Here is a 21,966-nt window from a genome sequence, read left to right as displayed (position 1 = left end):
TATCATACCCTTTGTTTATCCCTGTGCCTTTGCTACACAAACACCTATGTCTGTATCTCTGCTTATTTAGACGTGTATTTATGTTTATCTCCAGCTTTCTGGCTATACTTAATTATGCATTGATCAACCCATGTCAAAAGACCTACAGTTGTTAAAATTCCTTCCCATGGAGAGACATAAGCAATATCTATCTGTTCTCCTACAATCCCCATGACAAACAGATCAGGAGCTTACTGAAGTTCATGCTGAGGAATCAGTGAGTTTACTGGGCTTCCTTCCTTAACAGAGCGTAGCTGAAGCACTCATTCTGTACAGGAGTATAGGTGTTTCCACACATACAAGGCCATACCTGGAAAGCCTTCACCCATTAGGGATGAGGACTTTCCCTGGTCCCATAGAGGAGCCCACCTCCTCTAGTCTTCTCTGACTTAAATACTTTAGCCCTTTCCCCAAAGCCACATTCAATAAAAGACAGAGTTTCATGCAATTGGTGGGAGCAGCTGGAACTCAGGGAAGGGTCTTCCAACTCTCCCCAGACCTTCATGGGGGCCCATACTTTTGCAAATGCATGCAGCTGAGATCCCCAAGATAGCGATTGTTGGGTTTGGGGGAGTCATACACAACACCTACAGTTTGTAAAATTAATTAAAATGATGATATTTGACCTACCTGGGAAGAGCAGTGTGATAGGTAGGCTTTTGTGAAAAGTCCCCCGTAGACTCACTGACATAGATAGCAGCGTTTCTTTCCCCATAGCTGGTGAAGCCGGTGCTTCAGGCACTTTAGGAAGCATAGATGAGAGCGTGACAACTTGAGGGTCATCTGTGGTTGTATGTAGTAAGTTTGAGCCGATCTGGGGTATGAGCCCCTGTCCCTCCCTCCCTCCCCTCCCTCCAAGAAAAATCCTAAGTGATTCACTTCAAAGGTTGAAAGCTTTATTTTGGCTGGTGGTTATTTTAGTCTTGGTCATTTGATCATACTGCTTTACATATTATGAGTTCGTGGCAGAGGGGTCTGCTCACACAATGGCATCAGGGCAAAGAGGGGCAGGAAGGGGTAGAACTCCTAATGTCTCCCTCAAGGGACCCAACTTCCTTTCGAGGTGTATCTGTAACAAACCATAGTGAAATGATTTTAACCTAAGTGCCTCTGCAAAGGCCACATCTCTGAATCAGACAGTAGGCTGATCCGCTGGTGGTGGCAGCACAGGATTGTGGCTGTGCCACAACTGTGTCATGGAAGGTTCATCACTTCTTGTCCTTTCCCATATGTTTTTTTCCTCCCTCCCTTCCTCCCTTTCTCCCTCTATTTCTCCCTCCTTCTCTCCCTTTCTATATACCACTCACTGACAAGTCTTACCTCCACTCTACCTACCAGCCCTGTCCACCTTTCTCCCTCCCTCTAAATCTCTCACAATTATGTCTGCTCGTTTTCTTTTGTGACCTACTGTGATTACGCAGGACCGTGCTCTAGACCTTCCATCTGAAGTTGGTGAGCTCGGTCTGGCAGTGACTCCCCCTCCTGTAACACACTGTCCTTCAGCCAATAGCTTAGAGATAAATGGTAGGGCCCCACCAGCTCCTTCTTTTCCATGTCTGATTATTGATGAGCCTGATCTTGTGTGGGCCCGGTGCAGGTAAGGACACTTATTGGGAGTTCCTCGTTGCATTGGTTGTATGGAATCTAGAGAAGGGGGGGTTTTCTCAGCCGTCCACCCTGTCTTCAAACTTACATCACCACTATGCCTTCCTCTACAGTATTGTCTTGTTTAGAGCTGGGCCCATCACATTTACTTGCTCTCTGAATCTTGGGCAGTCTTGAGTCTGAAATCTTGAGTTCTTTGCAAGAAAGGGCTTTGGATAAAAGGACTCCCCCCTTTTAAAAAAGATTGGATTTATTTATAAGTACGGTGTAGCTGTCTTCAGACACACCAAAAAAGGACATCAGATCCCATTACAGATGGTTGTGAGCCTCCATGTGGTTGCTGGGAATTGAACTTAGACCTCTGGAACAGCAGCCAGTGCTCTTAACCACTGAGCAGTCTCTTAAGCCCCCCTTGTTATGTTGTTTAAAGTTTCACTTATGTTTATTTTATGTGTATGGGTGTCTTGCTTATATGTATATCTGTACACCACATGTGTGTCTGGTGCCTAAGCAGACTAGAGGAGGGCCTCCAGATCCCCTAAAACTGGAGCCACAGTTGGTTGTTAACCTCTGTGTGTGTGCTGGGAATTGAACTCAGGTCCTTTTTAAGAGCAGTCAGTGCTCTTACCCACTGAGCCACCTCCCACCCTCTCTTGCTTTTTGATGAAATGAAATTGACACATACAGACTTAACTATGATTGTGTTTTGTTACTTTTAATGTAAATCTTACCATCTTACCCATAATCCACTGACAGATTTGGCAAGATTTTTGATCTGGGTTGATTTTATTAAGACTTGGGTAATTACAAAAAAAAAAAAGAGTGGGAGAAAAAAAAGACTAGGGTAACCCCATCCTTCTCTGTAGTTAAGGTGGGATCTGGTTGGCAGTTCTCAAAACCTCGGTTTACAGAGATGAGAATATTGATGTTCACCAGTCATAGCCACACAGCTTTTTGCAGGAAAAACTGATTCAGTCCTTTTTCTGTCATTTCTACAGTTTGCCATATATCTTTTAAAACTTATATTAAGCATCTATCGTTTCTCTGCCTCTCGTGTAAATCCAGTTTATAGACCAAGCCAGATGTTTTTCGTCCTGTTTATTTCTTTGCTGATTCTCTCTCTTGTTCTGGTCCCTCACAGCCTGAGCCTTTGACAGCAGGATCATTCTGCAGCATAGATTGAACTATAAAACATGGATTGATTTTTTTTGGATGCCCAGTTAATACATATTCATTAACTATCCTATAACTCAAAATGCAAACCGATGTCCCCTGTACATCTGTTGTTCTCTCGAGGTCTCTGTTTTGGGCTTCTCTGAAGAATTGTTGATTGGGGGGAGGGAGAAAATATTTAGGTAATTAGCTTACAAAAAGTCTGAAATTAAAAATGAAATTTAAAATGGAAAATCCTATCCTAGATCGGTATTCATAAGTATAAAAACTTGAATACAGCTAGTGTACTCAAACAGAAATACAGCTTGGTACATTATAGGATATTTCATTGCACTGTTATGTGTCTATTAAAATATTTCCACGGAGTTTACAATACAGTGGGAAATGATTATTATGGAGTTGGAGCCCCATATGCACATATAGAATGCACTTTCTCTCTCCTGTATAAAAATAGACAAAACCCAGAGGAGATGTGTCAAAATGTCAGCATTGCCTATCTGTGGTTGGCGTGGGGCCAGGCACAGACTTCCGAATTCAGACAGAGCTGCTTTTAAGGCTACTGTATTTACCTTTCGTTTATAAAGCATGCCCCTTTATTAAGCCTGCTTTACTCAGGATAAATCGGACCTCGCTTACTGAGTCATTAAGTCCATGATACCCAGTAATTCACCAAGTGCAAGTTCAATTATTAATAGCAGCATTAATAATAAATACCCCTCCCGTTTTACTGCTTTCTTAACACAAGTGCTGTGTTTTTGCCTGTTGTCTCCTATTTAGAAAGTGTATGTCTGCATTTGCAAGGCCACTGTGCTTGGTTGGCCTCCTTAGGCAATGTTTCAACCACTTAGCCGTTGTATATTAGAATCTGTACACTTGGCCCATTAAAAGAGTTAAGAATTACTGCCGGGTGTACAGGCTCATGTATGTTCCCTGCTGTTATTGGCAACATTTTAATATATGCATTTGTTAGTGTTCTTACATTGTAGAAATGGGAAGATTATGACAGACAATCATCTCTTGATCATCAACCTGAGTGGATAGAGAGATACTTAAGAGAATGTTAAGCCTGCCTCTGGTTGTGTCTGTGTTGAGGGTTCCAGAGGAAACAGAACACAGGGACTTTGACGTCATCGGTGATTTAATCCATTGAAGGGTTCAGAATCTGCAAGGCAGGGTCTTAGTTGCTAGGGCCATCTTTGAACTGCGTATGTTGGATTCGGTCTTGTCTATTTTCTGCCTCCTGGCTTCCCTGAGACCAGCATCCCCTGAAGGATAGCTGTAGGAATCTCCGGCTGCCATTACATTCTTCTGCCTCACTGCAAGCACAGAGCAGTGCATGCAGCTGTCTGTGAGTCAAACCCTCTTCTGTTTTCCTAGGCCTGTGTCAGCTGAAAAGGCTAACATGGTGGCCTATGGAGGTCTATATGCGATGGTTCCCATGTCAGAGATAAGGGACATTTTAAACTATGTGCCATTTTACTGGGATGCTCCAGTGTTTGAATATATGGTCATGGAAGAAGGGCCAGAAAATTAAAAAGCATCATTTGGGAAATCTAATCCAGTCCAAGAATGTTAGATGGATCACATGACAGTCTACATGCCTGCTTTGCGGTTATGGGAGTGAAACAGTTATAGAGACGACTGTTCTCGTTGCTTTGACAAAACCAACTTAAGGAAAGGAAGGTTTGTTTTGATTCTCGGTGTATTACAGAGGCTGCATCTGATGAAGCTTGAGGTGGCAGGTCTCTCTGCCTCCACAGCCAGGAAGCAGAAAGAGATCCTCAGCTGGCTTTCTCTCCTTCATTCAGTCTGGGATGCCAGACTGTGGAATATTGCTACCCGCTGTTAGTGTAGGTCTTCCCCCCTCAGTTAACACAGTCTGGACTCCCTCACAGAGAAGTCCAGATATATTCCAGGGACGCTAGAGCCTGTCAATTTGTCAGTCAGCATTATCATCACAGTCCCATTCCTTAATTTGTTTCAACTCTTCAGATACACACCAGATTTTTATATCAAGCCTCCAACAGAAGTGCCCTTCCAATAGGTGGTTAACAGATAAATGGCAAGAATATGTCTTTAACTTTTTTGCCTTTACTCTTCAAAATTCCTTCTTGCAAAGCCACGCCCTATTGCCTTTGCAAATGATACGGGGCTCGCAGCCTTTCATTCAAAGACCAGAGCTGGGAAGGGGGAGGTTCCTTCAGCTTCTTCATATGAAATTACACATGATCGTGTTGGTGTGCACCATCACTTTACAACTGAAATCAGGCTGCCATAGCAGACATCCTTCAGTGGGGATCACACCAGCTTGGCATCACATTAAACACAAGCATAAGAAAGACCATTTGGGAGTAGGGAAATTGTGTACAGTCCTTTATATTATTTATATTATAATTTATATTATATTCCCCCATGATAAGTCTAGAAAATACTGACCCTTCTTCCCCCAGCTCTCATAGGACAGAGCTCCGTGTTTTTCAAGTAAAGATGTGTGTGGTCATTGTAGTGATGTGTGCTGTAGACAAAGCTGATTACCTTGGCAGTAGCATCTATTGTCCTGAGACTCCACAAAGGGTCTGAAAACACCAAGTGATGGGAAGAGTTTGAAGTCCATTTCACCCAGTCCAGGCTAAGTGATTTGCAATTCTCCTGGTTTTGACCTTCAAGATGGTTTTTCCTTCTGTTTTTTTTTTTTTCTTGGATGTGACCTTTTATCTTTCTCATCATACTTGCTCTGAAAACAGCCTGTTGTCAGCAATCTGAACAAGTTAAGGTGTAAAAGAATTCAAAAAAAGCACAGTTCAGTTTAGATCCAGTGTCTTTCTTTAGCCTTTGCTGAGAGAGAAAAACAGCAGGTGGACCAAAAGGTAGATTCTAAGAGGATTGGGAAGGGTAGATGATGTATTCAGCTGTCCTTGAACATCAAAGCTGAGTAGTGAGGTTCTGGGAAGCCCACGGCGAGCATTCTTAATGTAACGGAGAATGATGGTATGCGTCTTACAAGGCCCAGGAATTCACTTATCTTCCCAGTTCCTGTGTCTGTTCTAGGAAGAGAGGTAGGGAGGGGGCTCTCTGTCACTTTCTATCAAACACATCCAACAACAATGCCTACTCCAGGGTACTATGAAACCGTTCTGTACAAAGGGTGATGAGCCTGGTAGTTTCTCTGGTACCTCAGCCTGGGAGTATCACAGCTGGAGCAGGAGTTACAGTGGAATTGCCTTGAGAGCTGAAGGGGGAGACTGAACGCTCCTTCTCACGGCAGTGGAGAGAGTAGTCAGTAGCAGCAAAGCTGGTTCTGTGTTGGAAGAGATGAGGAGCTAGACAAGGGAGTGGTACATTTCAAGAACACACACTGAATTACCTAGACAGTCGTTCAGGAAGTAAACACATACCCGCAACATGGGGAGGTCTCTGGGTGCATGAAGCTGGCGCCTAAGTAGCTTGAATCTGGTCACCTCTAGTATTCCTCGCTATTCTCATTGCTAAATGAAATGCCTGAAATGAAGCAACTTAAGGAAAGAAGTGGTGGCTTGGGGTCACAGTTAATGGGTGTAGGCCATCATGAAGTGGAAGGCGTGGTGGCGGGAGTCTGAGGCAGCCGACCACGTTGTATTCTCAGTCAGACTCCCGGCAGGTGTGTGCTGATACTCAGCTTGCTTTCTCTTCTTCGTCCACTCCAGGACCCCAGTCCACAGGATGGTGCCAGGTCCATTTAGATCAACTCTCCCATTTCATTTAAAATAATATAGAAATTCCCTCACAAGTGTGCCCAGGTATCTCTTAGGTAGTTTGTAGAGCCTGCTAAGCTGACACTCAAAACTGAGCATTATACTCCTACATTTCAAAATCCTATGTGCATTAAAAATCATCTCCCAGGAGGGAATAAAGCAGTGCTTCTCAACCTTCCTAATGCTGGGCCTTTTAATACAGTACTTCTTCAGTGTAATTTTGCTAGTTTTGAATTGTTATGAAAATATATGGTATGCAGGAAATCTGATATGCAACCCCTGTGAAAGGGTCATTCATCCCTGAAAAGGATCACAAGCCCACTGGTCTTCTCTTTCCCTCCTCACAGCAGATCTTCCAGCTCTTCCTGCTCCCGACTTGTATATTTTTCTGCTAATGCATCCCTCTGCAGAATCCACTCATAATTAGATATCATTTTTAACAAGGTGCAGCCTCAGCTACTTTGCCTAAAAGTCTGAAGAGTACGTTCTGAAACACAGGTGGAGGCAGAGGCACGTACGTGCTTTTAAAGTGGAGTATAGTTAGCTGCACATCTTTGTGGGCACTGTCAACCTTCATGATGGACTCCCAGGGGCCAGTACCAAGAGGACTGGGAGGACATATTGGAGGAATCCTTGGAGGTCTACAGTCATACTACATGGATGGCATGGATGCGTACATGGTGACTTTACTGCATTGTGAACTTGCGAACGTCTCTTGACTTCAAGGTGAAACTTTCTTCATCTGGAAGTAGTAAAATGATACCACTCTGGGGAAGTCTTTAGTTCTCTACTAGAGATAGAACGGTCACCTTGCCTGCAGTCCTGCATTGAATCAACGTTGAGCCCTTCCCTGTGGCAGCTGTAACCAGTGGCAGTTTAACCACCCCTTGTACTCCCTCGAGGACTTGTTAGTGAATTTGGACTTGTTTGACTTTGGTTGTTTCTTAGTTAAAAACTTTTTTTTTTTATTTAAGTTCATTTTGTGAGGTATGAGGTTCAGGTTCTGTGGTCCTTGAATGTGGTTTAGGTGGGTAGACATAGTTTGGTTTGGTAGGTGTTGGCAACCTGCTCACCCTTAAGCCTTTGAATTATTATACTTCTTGGCCAGATTTAAGTCAATGCCACAGTAACATTCAGTGTAAACCTAGTTAGAAGCTCGTGGTGGTCGTGGTGATGGGGCCTGGTAAGCAAGCTCCTGCTGTTATTTCCTAGTGGACATGATGCATAGATCAGATTGTTTTCTATAGGTATTTATGTTTATCTCCATGTATCAGTGCTGCCATTAGCTTTAGTCAGAGTCTTTTTCTCAGTAGTGACTGTTGGATGCTCAGCTTGAAATGGGGGCCTTAAGGAGAATCACAGAAGATTGGCAGAACGAATGAACAAGCCAGAGGAAGAGGTGGAATGTGTGGAAGTTTGTGTTTTGGGCATGTCTTGACCTTTGCACTCTTATAGCAGGCATGCTTCCTGGTTCAAGATTGCCTCCCCCCAAATCCTGTCATGAAAAGGAGGGGGTTCATGACACCCTGTCCCTCTTTGAGAATCCACAAATGCTGATGGTTGCTTGGGGGTGGTGGCAAGGAGTGATATTTTCCAGTAGTGTCATCACTGGTAAGGTAAAGTGCCCAGGCTCCTGTAAACAGCCCTAAAAAAAACCTCAGGGAACACCAAAATAAAGACATGAAAAGCCTGCCTACATCTTTCCTTGGAGAACATATTAACTTCTGGGATGCTCAGTATCTGTCATGCATTGGGACCTCAAGATTCAATGCTGATTAACCAGATTCAACCCTTGTTCTCAGAAGCCAAGAGGGGTGATGTCACTAATGTCACATCTAATGACAGCTGTGTTCCCAAAACCATGGTGTAGATGCTTAATGCTGGATTGGGAATGGCCAGGAATCACAGTGGTAACCCCATGGGTTATTAGAGATGCCCTGTGACTGGGGTTCTATTGACCTGCTTGGCTTCTTGCTCATTCCACACCCGTTTAGATAGTTAATCACTTTGAGGCTCCTTCACCACTAACCCTTCTAAGGCAAGTGCTCAAAGCTGAGCAGTGGACCAGTGATGGGCTTGTGGAACTGCTCCCAATGTCTGGGCTCCCCCGATGGCTGCTGTTGGGGCAGTAAACCTGGTCCCTTGCTAAATGGATGCTAGGTACTCTGAAAAACCTGTTCCTTGCTGCTTTGCCTGAGCATATAATAATGTGGAGCTGTCTCCTGTGGAACAAAAGGAGCCTCGTTACAAAAGCCTAGTCTCCTGAGTCATGAATAGCTGGGAGAGTTGAGATCCGGAAGGGAGAGTTGAGAGTTGAGTTGAGAAGGGCCTGGGTAAGTCACCAAAAATGTGGCTCCTGGAGAAGAAATGAAATAGGACACCTGGTGGCTTACCCTCAGCAGTACCCCACCCCAAAATAAAAGTCAATAGGCTCCCGGAAGGCCCAGTTGATTTGCCTTTCTGATGGGCCTGCCCCATTTAGTGTATCTGAGTCTGAATGTTTAGGGTGAGCCCTGTACAACTGAACCCTGAGAGTCCTGGAGGACAGAAATCTTAACCCACCTCTGGAGAGCAGAACCACAGTGTATGGTAGGTTCTTACTCAGCAAAGAAGCCACCTCTCGTCCCTTGTAGAGACACAAGCAAGACTGTGGGGACATGGAAGCCCTTCCCGTGGCTCTGCTCGCAGAGAGCTGTAGTGTTCCCTGGAACCCAAGATGTAAGTACGGATGGAGGTTTACGTTGTAAAGGCCCATCTTCCTGTTGATACTTGGTCATGAGATGCATCCAGCTATCAGATATGGCTCATTAACTACAGAGCAAGGAGCAGACCCGAAGATGGGGAATGAGTATTGCCACTCGTAATTGGATGCAGGGTCGTTCCTGGGTCAAGTCAAGAAAGGGTGAACAAAGTATCTAGTCCTTGCTCTCCTGGAGAGGCAAAGTCCCACTGATTAGAGATTATTTGGCTTTCCTGTTTGCCATTTTACAGGGAGAGATGCAGAGCTCCCATATAGCTTCCTATAGAATGTTCTTGAATAGACTTCACTGGTAAGTGCTACTGAGCGGGAGCCAGTCACAATGCCAGTCCTGTCCCCATAGAGGCACTGTTTTTTGCCTTTTGAGCTCTTGGATTTGGGAAGTCTGGGTAGCTCTAAGATTTAGGTGCTAAGACTCAGTCTCTCCACAAACCCTCAGCTTTGCATCTCCTCATGAGACCCTGGATGCCTAGGAGAGATCATGTATAAGGCTGAGCACTGGACCTGAGGAGTGAATCTAGGACTTACTAGAAAGTGCTTGCCTTGGACAGGATCTTGTTTGTCTGTCTGTCTGTCTGTCTGTCTGTCTGTCTGTCTTTGCTTCCCCTCTTATGGAGTCAAGCGTACACAGTAAGATGAACTGCTGGATGCAGTAGAATGCTTCCAGGGTTTTTACGACATCCAAGGCCAATTTTAATAACAAAATTACTCATCACTATCTTGTGTGCCTTGGACATATCTAACTCATTTAATTCCATGGTAGTCTTACTGATAAATCTTTTTTCTTTGCCTGTTTTTCCAAGCGGGAGACTGAGGCACAGGCACTTAAGAGTTCTGGGTAGAACCGTTAACAAGGCAAGGTGGGGTGGAACATCTCTTGGTTCTGACTTATCAGGCATAAATCCAAGTAATAGCAGCCCATCTTGACCAATGGTAAATGTTTATCATGGAGCTCCCTGGCTAGAGCTGGGATGAACCAGGAAGATCCTACCCTGTATAGAGAGTAATTTTTTTAAATATCCGTATTTCACTGCTGGTTCCAGTGGCTCATCTTCTATAATGGATGGCATAGAAGGATTTTTTTTTTTTTTTTGGTGCTGGTCCAAGTGACTTTTGTATATGAGAGCAAAGAGTCACTAGAGTAATAAGAAATTATTAAAAGCCAAATAAAGGAAATGTTATGAATTGACAGTGTGCCCTGTCTATTAATATACACAGCATTTAAGATCAATATGAGAACAGGAACTCAAACTGGAGTAAAAGGAAATAAAACTACCTTGGTTGAGCCATAAAGAGCAGAAACGCATGTGTGAATTTGGCTGTGGACTGTCTTGCAGCTAAATGTGAAAAGGAATCCTAATCAGCCATTCTACAAGCAAGTGTAGGGGATGCAGGATACAGGATACAGAATACAGGAGCGGAGTCAAGTGACGATTGCCCAGAAAATAGCCAGGGAGTGAAGGAGCATGGAGCTCTGTCAAGGCTGTTTGAGTTGCATCGTTTGCTCAGGATGTCTAGTGAGATTGCTCAAAGATCCTCATCTTCAGTTAACATCACTCAACTGATAAATGCTTCAATCCCCTCTCCTTGCTGTAGGGGAAAGTACGGCACTTAATGCCAACAAATGTCCATTTTGCAAGAATCTTGCTCATTTAAGAGTGGTGAGAGATGTAGCTCATTGCTGTGGGGCTTGTCAGGATGAGTAAATCATCATGCATGTTGGTTTCAGATCCAGGCGTTGGCCATGTAAGTGACCGTCTTGCATAATAATAAAAACCTAGCCTTTACATGTAAGGATTTAGAACTCGTTTCTTTATATATATCCATTGCATTTTAAAAATATTACCACGAAGGGCTCTGGGGAGGTGGCTTAGTTGACAAAGTGCTTGCCATGAAAGAATGTAGATTTGACTTCAGATATATAGCATCCACGTAAAAAGCCAAGTGTGGAGGTACGCACCTCTAACCATAGGGCTAGGCAGGTGAGGGCAGGTGGGGCTCACTGGCCAGCCAGTCTAACCGAATTGGCGGGCTCCAGGTTCAGTAAGAGGCCCTGTCCCAAAACATTCAAGTGAGGGACAATCAAGGAAGAGACCCAAGGTTGTCCTTGGTGTTCATACACATAAATACACACGAACACACACACACACACACACACACACACACACACACACACACACATGGCCATGTATACACAGATGGAGCATACATAGATCCTTGTACAGTACACAGTCTTGGTCATTTGGTAAAACTGAATCACAGTGAATTACCAACCCAGGAGTAACAGCCATGCTGGACTTCCTATAGTCTTGGGCCTGCACAGTGCCCTTGAACAAAGGCTCATCAGTATGAGGAGGAATTTCCTTTGTAATGTGTCCCTGAGTGAAGATGATGATCTCTCTGTGGTAGATGTTCTGGGTGATTGAATAGTTCAGAACACGATTCTTAAGGCCTCTGCTATTCCTCATTCTTTTGAGCTTGGCCTGAAGGAGCTGCCGGTATTCCTGGAATACTAGGAGGAGGAAGCATTAAAGCTCTCCATAGGTACCCATTTCTTCCTATGGTCTGAAAGGTGGAAACAGGGAAGTGACTGGCACAGAAGTCCAATGCACTTGTACGCAGACAGTAGACTCCCATACCAATGCTCTGTGTACTCACCTTCTCCTCTCCAGCAGACTGAGAGGCAGCTATATGGGCAGGGCCCAGAAATGAGATGGTATATGAGAAAGGGCACTTATGTGCCCCAGAACCGTCCTTAGGATCATCAGGAGGCACACTCATATGTGTGTGGCTTCCTGATAGGACAGGAGGCACGCATTTGGATGAAAGCTTTTCCACATAAGAACGAACCTTCGACCTGTTGACTCTGCTCACCTCCAAGCGAGCCTGCCACGTTGATGTGTTGGTATCCTTTGAGCCAGCCCCTCCTTCATCCCACTCTTGACCCTACTACCCACAGTAGTTTGGGCTCTACAATCCACGAAACTGCGTTACCCTGAGTCGGCAGAGAACTCTTGGACTCCATGTCCAGGCGTTGGACTCTGTGTTCTCATCTTTCATCTCATCCGATCGATGATCTGATCCAGTCTCACTCTGTCCGCTGGCTTTTCACATGTTCACGCTGAGACATCTCTGCCTACCCCTGTCCTACCACTACAAGGACAGTTCGAGTTTTAGAAGCCAGTGAACAACCATGAAGAATTTACCAGGAATTGGAAAAGATTGGCCATCCCTTCTTCTCTGCTGCACCTCAGGAAAGGCATCCATGATGACTTTCTCCACCCACTCATCCCTGAGCAATGCTGGGGTATCTCAGGGTTGGGGAAACTCTGCAACTATCACCATTCACCAGGGGAACAGACAGATACATAAAGCCGTCTGCAACACAGCAAAACTGCCCGTTTATCTCTAGAGCTTAAAACCTTTGACTGGAAGTGGTTAGAGTTCTTTGCAAAAAGAGCTGGAAGCAGCCTTAGAGATGGCTTTGAAACTTTGATGTGGGGTAGGAAGTGTCAGCCATTTCTAATTGTTCTGTCTTGTTGGCAGTCAGGCCACCACACAGGCTGCCACACCTTCTTTCAGTCTGGGGCTAATTCTTGACAGGTGTTGTTTGTGGAGGAGTATATGTTGCCATTTCTCGAATTAGGAACGTTAACGCATTATCACATGCAATCTCAGACTGGTTCTGACAGCAGTGTGAATGACTTTCTATCAGGGGAGCTGGGTTAAGAACTAAGCAGTGTCCCCTGCAGCTAAATGATGATTGTCTGCATTAAGGCTTGTCTCCTTGTGTTTTCTAGATGCTCTAAGTGAAACCCATCAAGTCATCTATGAAAATGGTGGCCCTATCCTTAAAGATCTGTGTCCGCCACTGCAATGTGGTGAAGACCATGCAGTTTGAGCCGTCTACAGCTGTGTATGACGCCTGTCGAGTCATTCGGGAGAGAGTACCTGAAGCACAGACCGGGCAAGGTGCGTCCAAGGTTATCCACTGGCTTCTGAAAATGTGGTTGGATGCCCCTTAACCCTGTAGCTAAAGGGATGTGCCTCGACACATTTTAAACATCTCCATTTCAAACCAGGCATGGAGGCTCAATTCTATAATTCCAGCACTCTGGAGGTAAGGTCAGGCTGGTCTCTCTGAGTTCAAGGCCAGCCTGGTCTACATAGCTATTTCCAGGCTATCCTGTACTACACCGTGAGATCCTGACTGGAGGGCTGGGGGTTGGGGAGTCAATTTTAAATGAAATGCCTTTTTATATTACTCCCTGGTAGGATCCAGGCTTTCATTGTCAATCACTACATTGTCATTGACCTTGAGTCAAATATGGATATGGCCATCATCTTGGCTTTCTTTAGGTGCATGAGCAGCCTGCCCTGTAATTCATAAACCACATTAAATGTCTCACTACCTTGGTCAAATAAAGAATAACACCCTTACCTGCTACATACTGACTTCATGTAGCCTCAGCACTGCAGAAAAGTCTTACAGTGCAAGCCCTTTGAAGGAGCCTCATGAGTTTTACCTCAGTTTGTAAAAGATTTTATTTTTATGTCTATGTGTGCATATCTGCATGCAGAATTGTGTATGTGTGAGTGCAGTTACCCAGAGTCCAGAAAAGGGCATCGTTTATGGTATTTGGATTGCTGAGTTTTACTAAATTAACCAGAAATAAAAATTAGCTGACAGTCCCTATCTGACTGTTAAGATTTGCTTGGTCAGTCTCAATGGTTCTTTTCATTCTTTTCTATTTTCTGACACTGTTAAAATTTCCTTTGGGCTAAATTGATATAAGTTGTGGGAAGGCCTCTGTAGACTCAGAAATACCTTCCTGCTCCGCACTCTTCTGACGGGCTCCAAGGGTTCCAGCTACATTAAAGAAAAGAGGGCCTAGGGAGAAGGCTTAGTCAGTAAAGTGCTTACTACATATGTTTTAGTGTCAAAGTTTGATCCTTAAAACCTACATAGGATCAAAATACCTTCACCTGGGAAGAGAAAACAGGATTCCTGGGGCCTCTGCCACCCAGCCTAGCTGTCAGCAAACAGCAGGCCAATGAGAGACCCCATCTCAGTGAACAGGGTGGATGGCACCCTGAGGAATGATGCCTGAGGATGTCTTCTGCCCTGCATAGACATGCATGTGCACCCCTCCCCACCCTTCACACACTAGGAAAAGTCTAGGTGGGAAATGACCTCTATCCCCTCTTTCCCCAAGCCTTTTTGCACAGTGAAGTAAGAGGCCTTTATGAGGAATACTAAGTTTAATTCTTCACCTCTTTTCTTTATTTCTTTATTTCAAGCCTCACCTCATGAGGAAGTCCTAAATAGCCGCTTGTTGCTTTTTTAACCTCTGTTGTTATAAGCTGCTCATCTTGTAGCCCAGGCTGGCTCAGTCTTCCCACCTCAGTTTCCCCAAGGCTAAGATTGCAGAGCATTCACTCTGTAGACCAATCTTAGCACATGCTCTTTCGCTGTGGCCCTTCTTCCCCGCTTTGCCTCAGTGGCCCTGGACAGAGGTGGTTACTGCATCCATTTCTTATCCTTCCTTCCCCGTGGTAGCCTGGGAAAATGAGTCTGTGACAGCAAGGACTAGAAAATAAAGCCAACTTCCCTTGAAATGCAGACCGCTCTGCTCTGTTCCCGATGACTCTCTAAGCTGTATGTGTACCTCCAGCCCACTGGTCCATATGAGTGAACCTTGCTGTGGGCGTTGATTCTGCTGGGAGGCTCCTCCCAGACTGCTTCAGGGGAGTGAGTGGTGCTGTGCTGTTGGTAAGAAGTAGGTCTCTCTGGTGATGGACAGGATCACCCTCCTTTCTGCATCAGTGTGCTTGATCCAGTGATGGCTTGTCCCCACTTGGCCTCCTCTTTTCTGTCTGTTTATTTTGTAGCTTCTGACTATGGACTGTTTCTTTCTGATGAAGACCCCAGGAAAGGGATTTGGCTAGAAGCAGGTCGGACACTGGATTACTACATGTTGCGGAATGGGGTACGTTGATGGTCCTGTTTTCTTTTTAATTTTTTAAATTTATGTTTTTGTGGTGTGTGTGTGTGTGTGTGTGTGATTTGATTGCATGTGTGTAAATTTATGTATTTGTGTGTATGTGTGTGCTTGTATGTGCGTGTATGAGATTTGATTGCATGTGTGTAAGTTTATGTATTTATGTGTGTATGTGTGTGTGTGATTTGATTGCATGTGTGCCTGTGTATACTTTCTTGTGTGGTCCAGAAGAGGACATTCAGTCGTCTGAATAGTTGTAGACTATTATAAACCACCATCTGAGCGCTGAGAATCAAACCTGGGTCTTCTGGAAGAGCAGATGGTGCTCTTAACCACTAGGCTATCTCCTGAGCACCATCTTTAAATTTTTTTTAAATGACATTCCGTCATTGTGTGTGGATGTTTGTATTTCATGGTGTGTATGAAGATTCCAGAAAATGACTTTGAAGAGTTGGTTCTCTCCTCCCATTGTGTGGGGCTGAAGAACTAAACAGCCTTGGTACCAGGCACCCTCACCCAGAGTCTCCTCGCTGGCTCACTGGTTCTATGTTCTCTGTGCTTCACTGCTGGGGGACTAGCTATGCAATCACACATCATGAAAGCATCTAATCCAAGAGCTTCTGATTAGTAATTAGTAGTGCAGTGAACCTGTGTGGCTGTCTAGGTGGTGAGAAGATGCTAGACATCTAAAATTCTTGAAATTCTACAGAGGGATTGAAATGGTTCTTGGTTAGTACGCTGAGCCATGCCTCCATGCTAAAGTTGGGCTCAGCAGTTGTGAGACGAGCTACATCATCTTCCTTGAGTAGATATGAAGTGTCCCTGGGTAGCATTGGAAAGTGAGGCTATGTGGGCACAGCAGAGGTGCCCTAGCACTGCCCAGGGCTTGTTTGTGAAGAGGAAGCTTGACCTGGAGATGCGGTGTCACTATCTCTCAGTGACAGAAACAAAAGTTACTTCTGTGGTTTAAATGATGAGTAAAAATGTGGGAAGCATTTGTCCCCCTTGACACCCTCCCCCGACCGAGTGGGAGGGATTTTGGAGATTCCTGTGCCTGATGAAATGGGCATATCAGATTGGCCAGGGTTCCAAAAAGCAAGAGTGTAATGTTCAGCTAATTTGTGGTACATCTTCCTATCTGTAGCTTCTAGGAAGTATAATGAAAAAGAGGTCTTCTATTTTGAAGTAACCCCCAACCTCATCCCTTTCGTTTTTTTAATCTTACCACCATCCTATTTTACTGCCATCTCGTTAAACTATTACCGCTTTGATTTGCTGTACCTAATATGAAGCTTTCTGGTGGTGTTATTTATGTCTTTCATTTTGTAGACTACATACATATATAGTAAATATATACAGCAAAGATTCTAAAGGAACATTTTAAGAATAAATGTCCATTTTGTGTGTATGGGTAGCAAAAAAAAAAAATTGTTCCTGATGCCAAACATGACTGCAGATTCATTGACTGAGGCGTGCTCTTTCCCAGCCACTGGAGCGCGTAGCCAGCCTCACTTTAGAGAAAGTAGGCTTTGGTCATTTTGAGCTACAAGTATTCCTTCTCGGAGGGCAATTTTATTAGAGATTTCAGTAATCCTTATGAAACCCATTACTTAGTTTTCAGAATTCTGTGTGCTAGTCACAGCAGCACCCCCCATGAATACCTAGGAAAGCTTTAAAAATAATCTTGGACAAAGGAAAAGATAAGGATCTTCTGGACTTGATTCCCAAAGGGAAGTGTCCTGTGCTGTTGTGTTTTTCAACTCTGTGTGTGGTGGGTGGGGCTTTTGTCTAGGACATTCTGGAGTACAAGAAGAAACAGAGGCCTCAGAAAATCCGAATGTTGGATGGCTCTGTGAAGACGGTGATGGTGGATGACTCCAAGACCGTGGGGGAGCTCCTGGTCACAATCTGCAGCAGGATAGGTGAGTAGCTCAGCCTTGTCCCTTGGCCACCACCCCCCCCCCCTGCATTATTAACACATAAGAGATTTCTGTCCTGTCTCTCAATTTGCCTGACATGGTATAACACTTCTCACTGAGCCTCACCCAGCCCCATCCAGCTGTGGTTGAGAGCTTTTATTTCCCTTTGCAGACTTTCTCAATGGAAATGATTTTTTAAACATTTCAACCTTCCCACTGATGGCCACTCTCTCTTAAATTGTCATGGTTACAGCCAGTGTGACTATCACAGATTTGTTTCCTGTTGCTTCTTGTCATTTTCTCCAGGGACCAACCTGGCCTCTCACCAGAGGGTGCCCTTTCACTGCTGCACCATAGGAGCCTTACCTCTCTGAGCCTTCCCACCCTGAAAGGGCCCAGTTCTCCTGTACTCTTCTTGATTGACAGGGTCATGCCTGGGTTCTCAAAAATGGAGGCTAAACATTGTGCTATGCACCTTTAATCCCTGTAAGCAAGAGGCAGGGACAGACAGGTCTCTGTGATTTCAGGGCCACCATGGTCTACATCGTGTCTACCAGGGCACATGGACTACGTTGTGAGACTGTGTCTGCAAATAAGTAACTACATAAATAAATAAAACTTAATGGAATCATTGGGATGCCGTTCAGGGGGAGATGCTTTTCCTTCATGTTGCGGGTTTGATCTCACAGACAGAGAGACAGGCAGAGACAGAGAGAAAAACAGAAAGAAAAGAGGGTGTATGTAGTGTGTTTGTAGAGAAAATTATACTTAATACCTTGAATCTGGCTTCCCAGCCTGAAGAGATGGTGTTTGTGCAGGAGCAGTGAGGTGTCTGACCTCCCTGGTCCTCAGGTGAGGACTTGGACTTTGCTGACATGGACCTTTTGTAGTAGGTAAATGCCCTAAGGAGAAGTTGATAGTGATTTAATCATGTATAAATATAACTCTATTTCTGTTGTTAGGAATAACAAATTATGAAGAATACTCTTTAATCCAAGAAACCATTGAAGAAAAGAAAGAAGAAGGGACAGGCACACTAAGAAAAGACAGGACGTTGTTACGAGATGAGAGGAAGATGGAGAAGCTGAAAGCCAAGCTACACACGGATGATGACCGTAAGTGTCTGTGGGGAGGCTGGTGGCCCAGGTACACAGTCCTCAGGAGCCTGGATTCCCCGCCACCAGCCACACAACTGAAAACGGCTTCTTGGTTTGTGTGGTGTTTTGTTTTTTTTTTTTTTCTTTTAGTCTGCAATTGTTCTGATTTGTTTCACTAAAAGACAACACTTGTAAACGACTTTTAAAGTGGCTACAATGATGTCTGACATCTACAAAGAAGCCATTCGTATTAAATCATGTTCACAATTTCTTACTGTCTTGCAAAAAAAAATGTAATTATTGTTTGGGATCTAAGTGCAGCTGAATAACATATACACTTTAAGCAAGCACCTTCTCCATTGGTCTCACTTTCCCCTTAGAACCCATGTGTGCATGACTATGTGCATGTGTGTGTGTGTGCACATGTCTATGTTTGTGTTTGTGTGATACGGCCTTTCTTATGTTGTGACTATCTGTCATCATATATCTTTTGTGTCCCCCTGAATTTCTTAGGTCTGGAGGCTTGCTTAGGGTGTGTGTGTGTGTACATGTCCGTGTGCGTGTGCATGTGCGTGTGTGTTAATAAATACTCCTTCAGCAAGGACCTTCCATTAAGCAGTTGTTTCTGGCTGTCTTTGGGGGAGATGTTTGTAGTCTTTAATACTCACTCCCTAGATCCATTATTTCCCTAGAGATTAAAATCATGAGATTGGTCTATCACCGGAAAGTCACTTCCACAGCCACAAGGATAATGTGTACAAAAGTAACAGATAACGTCAGATGTCCCCGAAGCCCTGCTGTGTGGTCCTTGCTGCCCACCGTCCACTGGGAGGGGCTTAGTTCCTCACCTGGCCTCCTTCCCTTCCAGCCCCCTTTTTGCTGCTGCAGCTCTGGGTGACATCATCACTTTCATAATGTTTATTGATCTTTGGAGGGCCTGCCATTTCCTCTGAGTCTCCTCTGCTCTCTTCTCTTTCTAGCTCATTAAATTTCCAGTTACAGACTTCTTTCCAGAAGCCTTTAGTAGACAAATCTCAAGGATTTATTAATGTGTACACAGTACCCTCCCAGGTGACTCTGGGAGAGGAGGTCTATCAGACAGGTTACTTATGCCAGAGTTGGTGAGGTTGGTCATAAATACTTAACACAGTGAGTGGTGTGTGTGTGTGTGTGTGTGTGTGTGTGTGTGTGTGTGTGTGTGTGTGTCAGTGTCATAAATACTTAACACAGTGAGTGGGGTATGTGTATGAGAGAAAGGGATGGATAGACACAGACAGACAGACAGACAAACAGGCAGGCAGGCAGGCAGAGACTCAGGTGTAGAGGACACAGAGCTTCAGGGAATGAGCAGAGGAACGGGTGATGTATGTTTATGCACCACAATGTGAGGACAGGATTCTTAGGATGATGTCAGAGTCAGGGTGGCCCATGGGGACAGATGTCTTCTCTAACCTTTAGTTTTGAGTCTCTGTACCCCCACCTCATGACTTTAATTTTCTCCCTATTTCCTATCTAAGAGCAGAGAAACTCGCTATGCCTAGTGTCTTTAAACCCTTTCACTAGACAAGACTGAAGTAAGTACTTGATTTCAAGGAAAACTCTTAAAGTGTTGGATATTTGTCTTTTTGTGTGATCGAATAAGATCTTTAAGTACAGGTGAGATGGTTCCGTGGGTAAAGGCACTTGCAACAAGCCTGGTGATCTGAATTCAATTCCTGGAACCCATATGCTGCAAAGAGACAACCCATTCCCATGTGTATCATCAAGAAGTAGGGCCAGGCTGTAGTACTTATTTCCTCTAGAGAGACTCCACCTGCCAAAGCTTCCACAGTCTTCTCTCAAACCAGAGCCAACTGAGCACCCAGAGTTCAGACTCTTTCAAACCAGAAGCTTGATTTCTTGGTACAAAACTGTTATTTCCTTACCCCTCCACCTTCCTTTCTCTGTATTACTAATAGTTGTAGCTTATGAAAGGAAGATCAGTTAAATGAATACACCTGTCTCCCAAGGCCATGCCAGAGGCACAACAAAGGCTTTCGAACGCACAGATTGTGTCCCACTGGTTAGTACAAGGACGATGGGTGTGCCTCAGAGAGGCAGAGCACCAAAGGTTGCACGTCCTGAGGACCTCATGCTGTTAGAGAGGTTGCTCTGCTTGTTGCCTTCACATCCCCCTTAAATCTAAAATTGTGTGGAAACTCTAAGGGGGATTCCAGCCTCTTACAGGGTGGTATCCTTGGCACTCACAATAATAATGTTTGATCGTTCTCTAGCATTGCTGCTGGAATGGACCAACGATTCAATCAGCACCCTTGGAAAGAACTTAGGAATGTAGATTATCAGCAATGACTACCACCTTAGAAAGAATTTGGAGATGTGGATTGTAGTGAAGTTAGGTTAAGGTGTTTTTGCTAGTGGCTCTGACATAGAAAATCTTAGGTAGAATTTGAAGTTCAGAAAGGCACACTCTTAACAGTTAAGCTAGGGACCTTTTGTGGTCAGGCAACAGAAACAATGGCATCCAGACCGGCACTCGCTGACAAGCCTCTGCTGCTCAAGATGGGTTGGCCAAGGTTGATTTCTTGTACCCACTTTTGCTCTCAGCTTCCTGATATGGTTTAGTAAAGATGCTAATGAGTAGATGTGCATTCTGAGGATTTAAAATAGAAACGGCCGTTTTTTATATAAGAATTTAGATTTGTGATTATTTTAAGATTTTTATAAGATTACTTTTTAAGATAAATTATAAAATAACCCATCATTTCTTTATCATCACAGATTCTAGCCTTCGAGTAAGAGAAACTGACTGAGAAAATTACCTTGCTTGCTCACACTTAGTTAATCTATAATAGGTTGCTTAGTTACGAGTGCATGTGGATTCTTGGGAATAATTTGTCTTCTGCGCCTCTGATATGTAAAATGTTTGTCATGTAAAGGTATTGAGGAACATAACTGTTTTTTTCACAATCATTCACTAAAAGAAAAATGGAATGTAGTCATATTGTAATTCTATACTTGCTTGAAATATTTTGCTGGGATATATAAGTTGTGGGAGAAAAATTAAGTTATTGGAGTCAGATTATGGGAATGTGTGTTTTGTGTGTATATGTATGTATGTATGTGCATGCATGCATATGTGGAAGTTGTGGAAGCTTGTCTTGGTTCATCCCCTGAGAGAGAGAGAGAGAGAGAGAGAGAGAGAGAGAGAGAGAGAGAGGAGAGAGAAGAGAGAGAAGAGAGAGAGAGAGAGAGAGAGAGAGACTGACTGAGAGAGAGATTGAGAGAGATTGAGAGATTGATTGTGTATCTGTCTGACCGACTGACTGACTGACTTTCTTCCCCTTCTTTCCTTTTCTCCAGTTACTGACTGCCATCAGCACTGGCCCTCTCCACCTACTAGCAAGCAGTACCAGCCCCCAGTTTCTGTACTCCACCTCAATGTACCCTGGATGTCAAAGCCGGTCTTTGACACCAAGGCCAAAAAGAGGGCAATGATGGCTACCAGGCCCCAACTCAGAAAGCTCCTGAGAGGACCAATGAAGGCCTCTGGATAACCAACAGATTATACCCAATGCTAATTCCTACTAGGCAGTGAGGAACACCTCTGGACTCTAGATCCTTCCCATTGTGTGATATTTCAGT

At 44.3% G+C, this 21,966-nt stretch overlaps 1 protein-coding gene across 10 annotated transcripts in view; it reads left to right on the top strand.

Moving 5' to 3' along the window:
- Tln2 (talin 2) overlaps positions 1 to 21,966 on the top strand; it is a 420,559-nt gene that overhangs the window by 231,685 nt on the left and 166,908 nt on the right. For all 10 annotated transcript variants that reach the window (NM_001419941.1, XM_087562128.1, XM_087562134.1 and 7 more), the window contains 4 exon segments: positions 13,107 to 13,278; positions 15,199 to 15,296; positions 17,101 to 17,230; positions 18,190 to 18,342. In NM_001419941.1, coding sequence (NP_001406870.1) covers positions 13,143 to 13,278; positions 15,199 to 15,296; positions 17,101 to 17,230; positions 18,190 to 18,342 — 517 coding nt within the window. In that variant the 5' untranslated portion in view covers positions 13,107 to 13,142.

Source organism: Rattus norvegicus, chromosome 8 (assembly GCF_021556685.1).
Source record: "Rattus norvegicus strain SHRSP/BbbUtx chromosome 8, alternate assembly SHRSP_T2T, whole genome shotgun sequence".
Taxonomy (NCBI): domain Eukaryota; kingdom Metazoa; phylum Chordata; class Mammalia; order Rodentia; family Muridae; genus Rattus; species Rattus norvegicus.
The sequence above is the reverse complement of the archived record's forward strand: the minus strand, read 5'-3'. Positions and strand labels throughout refer to the sequence as shown.